The sequence below is a fragment of the Buceros rhinoceros genome, unplaced genomic scaffold, assembly GCF_000710305.1.
Source record: "Buceros rhinoceros silvestris isolate BGI_N320 unplaced genomic scaffold, ASM71030v1 scaffold29340, whole genome shotgun sequence".
NCBI classification, from domain to species: domain Eukaryota; kingdom Metazoa; phylum Chordata; class Aves; order Bucerotiformes; family Bucerotidae; genus Buceros; species Buceros rhinoceros.
Window position 1 is genome coordinate 670 of NW_010388318.1, and position 3917 is coordinate 4586.

The 3917-nt window shown below is 58.3% G+C and overlaps 1 protein-coding gene across 1 annotated transcript in view; it reads left to right on the top strand.

Moving 5' to 3' along the window:
* Positions 1-3913, top strand: part of CHTF18 (CTF18, chromosome transmission fidelity factor 18 homolog (S. cerevisiae)) — a gene marked incomplete at both ends in the record, with an annotated part of 4564 nt that extends 651 nt beyond the window's left edge. Inside the window, 9 exons of the mRNA XM_010145583.1 lie at positions 1-87; positions 223-312; positions 430-482; positions 682-823; positions 1587-1799; positions 2529-2626; positions 2723-2846; positions 2989-3122; positions 3880-3913. The exon at positions 1-87 is cut by the window's left edge and continues 10 nt beyond it. Coding sequence (XP_010143885.1) covers positions 1-87; positions 223-312; positions 430-482; positions 682-823; positions 1587-1799; positions 2529-2626; positions 2723-2846; positions 2989-3122; positions 3880-3913 — 975 coding nt within the window. The remainder of the gene's footprint in view (positions 88-222; positions 313-429; positions 483-681; positions 824-1586; positions 1800-2528; positions 2627-2722; positions 2847-2988; positions 3123-3879) is intronic.
* Between the last annotated feature and the right edge of the window lie 4 nt (positions 3914-3917).

Here is a 3917-nt window from a genome sequence, read left to right on the forward strand (position 1 = left end):
CTGGAGGACTACATCAACGTGACATCCACCGAGGGCACCAGGGTCTTCATGGTCGTGAGGGATGATCCCTGGAGGACAGGAGTGGAGGTAAGGAGGGATCTGAAAGCTGAGCTTGCTCCTTTGTGACCTCCTTCCAGATCAGGAGGGGATCTTTGATGGAGCACGAAATATTTGTGCTAAGCATCGGTATGAATGTCGCTGTGTGTCCTCTGGTCCTCGCAGCTCCCCGATTCGCTGGGCTGGAACGCGCGCAGGCCGCTCCACTTGCTGGGGGTGCCTTTCTCCTACCTGAAGGAGCAGGTGGATGAAGAGGTATCGCACCTTAGACCGACCTTCCCGTCTTCCCTGCCAGCCCTGGAGTCCCTGCTCCCCCCTGCCAGGGGTTAGCGGCGTGTCTCTGACCCCCTTCTCACCTTCTTTGTGCCCAAGCGTCGGAGGCGTGTTCTGGAGGCGTCGCAGCACCTCACAGATGTAATAAACAGGTGAGGGTTGGGGTGAAATCCCACTCCTGTCCCTGCCACGCTGTGGGATGCGGCTCTCCGGTGGGGTCCAGGTTTTGGGGACCTGTGAGCAGAGGAGCCTCTTTGCCCTCAGCATCCCCAGCTCGGGAAGTCTGGGTGTAATTCCCAGCCCTGCCCTCGCTCCCTGGCTGGTTTGGGGCAAGTTAATTCTTTCTTGCAGTTGCCTCGAGAGCGAGACCGGCGCCGAGAGCCCGGAGCCCCGCGGGGAAGCGGAGCCGGCAGACGAGGAGGAGTCTGGGCTGCATTGCCTCTGGGTGGACAAGTTCACTCCCCGGCGCTACATGGAGCTGCTCAGTGATGATGTGAGGTCCTAGGCCAAGGGGGGGCCGGGGGCTCGGGTGGGTTTACCGCTTCTGTAACTCTTCCTTAGTGCGGTGGGATCAAGGTGTCTTGGTGCTGCCTTTGATTGTAGGGCTTCCTGCAGAAGTGGCCGAGGGGCTCTGCCGCTGCTCGCCCTGCGCGGGGATGGTCCTGCTGCTGAGACGGCACAGACTTGAGCCAGGAATTGTTGGCTGCTTTGATTTTTTTGGAATATTAGAAGTTTTGTAGGGAATCGTGCGTTGGTTGTGGGGCTTCCCGCAGCGGTGGCCGAGGGGCTCTGCCGCTGCTCGCCCTGCGCGGGGATGGTCCTGCTGCTGAGACTGCACAGACTTGAGCCAGGAATTGTTGGCTGCTTTGATTTTTTTGGAATATTAGAAGTTTTGTAGGGAATTGGATATTATGGAAGAGACTGAGAAGTGCTGGGTTGAGGCAAGGCAGACAAGGGACAGCGGGGATGGGCCTGATGTGGCTTGTCCTCAGTTGCTGTGTGGGGTGGTGGCCAAGGTGGGAAGGGAAGCCACATTCCCAGGCTGTCCCAGAGCGATGCCAGGTGAAAACCTGGGCAGCCTCTCCCATAGTGGGGGGGGTGACATGCTGTGCACTCCGTGCTGCCGCCCTGGGCTCTGCTCCTTCCTCCACAGACCACAGGAGTTTCTAAGCCATGAAGGAGAGGGTTTCCTCTCTCCTTGGCGGGGTCCGTCCAAGGGTTAATGGGGTTTGCCTCCTCTCTTGCCCGATGCGCAGTACACAAACCGCTGCCTTCTGAAGTGGCTCAAGCTCTGGGACATGGTGGTGTTTGGGAAGGAGAAGGTTGTGAAGAAGGTCAAGCCCAGCTCTGAAGTTCGTCCTCCATTCAGCCAGTCCAAGGAGCAGCAGAATAAGTGGAAAACGAAGATGCAGCTCACAGAGGAGAGTCTGGAGGCTGAGCTGGACCAGCACAAGAGACCCAAATACAAGGTGAGCAGGACAGGAGGGCTCTGTGGTGGGTCTCCTCTCCTATTCCCCTTCATCCACCACCAGGATGAGCAGCGGCGTCTTCTGTTTCTCCTCTCTTTAAGTGCAGATCCAGGAGAAATGGTTTCTCCTTAGCAAATACGGGGTTTTCTCATTTCTTCTTCTGTTTTGACTTGGGCAATGTCATGAGAAGGGGAGAGAAACAGACTCTCCAGCCAGATTAAATGGGCCAGTGAGGAAAGACACACCCTTTTTAGCAGAGGTTGGTCTTGACTTCTTTTGCTAGGGGCATTTGAGTTGGAGTTTCTGCACCCAGGAAAGAGCAACAATGCTCAAACGCTGAAGGGAGCAGAGATCATGTACCCAGACCAGCTTACCTGCCCCAGCCTGTCTGGAGAGAGGATGTAAAAAAGGGGAAACAAAAGCAGATACTGACAGCACTCCTGCTTCTCAGGTGTGTGGTTCTGGAAGGGATTTGTTCAGCCTTTTCTGTTGCCTGCAGACTTACACGTACCCCCGAGAGATACTGCCAGGATGACTCTGTATTCTGCCTCCTCCCGTGACTCCCCCTTTTCTCAGCGTGTCCACAAACCAGTGCAGCAGCTCCCAAAGGGGTTGAAGCAGACCGGTTTGCAGGCTGCAGAGCCCCGTCCCCATGCGTGGCAGCCTTGGTCGGTGCTGGAGGAAGCCCTGCTCGCTGTCTGCCGGGCTGACGTTACCTCTCTGCCGCAGGTAGCCCTGCTCTGTGGCCCGCCTGGCCTGGGAAAGACCACGCTGGCCCACGTCATCGCAAAGCACGCGGGGTACAACGCTGTTGAGATGAACGCGAGGTGAGCTGCCCAGGCCAGTCCCAGGAGCTGGCGGAGGTGGTGGCGTGGCGGAGGTGGTGCCGTGCCACAACAGCCTGGCACCGTCTTGTCTTGCAGTGACGACCGGAGCCCTGAGGTTTTCAAAACCCGCATCGAAGCTGCCACCCAGATGAAGTCTGTGCTGGGCACCAACGAGAAGCCCAACTGCCTGATCATCGACGAGATAGACGGTGCGCCCGCGGTAAGCCCAGCCTGGATCTGGCCGCCTTTTGTATTAACTGCTCAGTTATTGCCCTCTTAAACTCATGTTTCAGGGGTGGTTTCTTGCCTCTGAACAGCAAGAATTCATCTTTTCTGTGCTTGATTCGTTTCCTTTCCCCAAGGCATCTATCAACGTGCTGCTAAACATCATCCACAGGAAGGATGGGGAGGGTGAGGCGGTGGCTGGCCCGGGCCGGAGGAGGCGGCGCGAGGGCGGGTTGCTGCTCCGGCCCATCATCTGCATCTGCAACGACCAGTGAGTGTCGCCTGCCTGGCTGGGAGGGACGGGGAGCTGAGGCCCCTGCGCCAAGGGAGGAGGCGGCTGCTGTTGCCTCCTGCCAACACCTTCCAAGGTATCTGCCGTCAGACCTGAGGTTTAGAAGAGCCTTAGGAAAAGTCATGCTCAGCTCTTCTGAAACCCACCAGGTTTTGTGTCTGCTGGGGTGGCTGGTGGCTAGGTGAGTGTGCAGTGGTGCACAGGCAGCTGCCAAATAACCCAGAGTCCAGAGGAGGCCACAAAAATTATGCGAGAGCTGCAACCCCTTTGCCATGAGGACAGGGAAGAGCTGGGGGGGTTCAGCCTGGAGCAGAGCAGGCTGCGGGGAGACCTTAGTGCAGCCTGTCAGTGCTGCAAGGGGCTGTCAGAGAGCTGGGGAGGGGCTGGTCAGCAGGGGCTGGTGTGACAGGACAAGGGGTGATGGGTTCAGCTGGGAGAGGGAGATTGAGAGCAGAGAGAAGGGAGAGATTGTTGACACTGAAGGTGGTGAGACCCTGGCCCAGGTTGCCCCCAGAGGTGGGAGCAGCCCCATCCCTGGCACCATCCCAGGTCAGGTTGGCCTTTCGGGCTCTGAGCACCCTGCTCTGGGTGCAGATGTCCCTGCTCCCTGCCGGGGAGGGACTGGGTGAGCTTGAGAGGTCCCTTCCCCCCGACCCTGCCTGTGATTCTGTGAGTGACAGCTGGATTTCTTCCTCGGCTAAGGTCACTCAGGGACCCCTGTGCTTCCCTCTGTCAGGTACGTCCCTGCTCTCCGGCCGCTGCGGCAGCAATCGT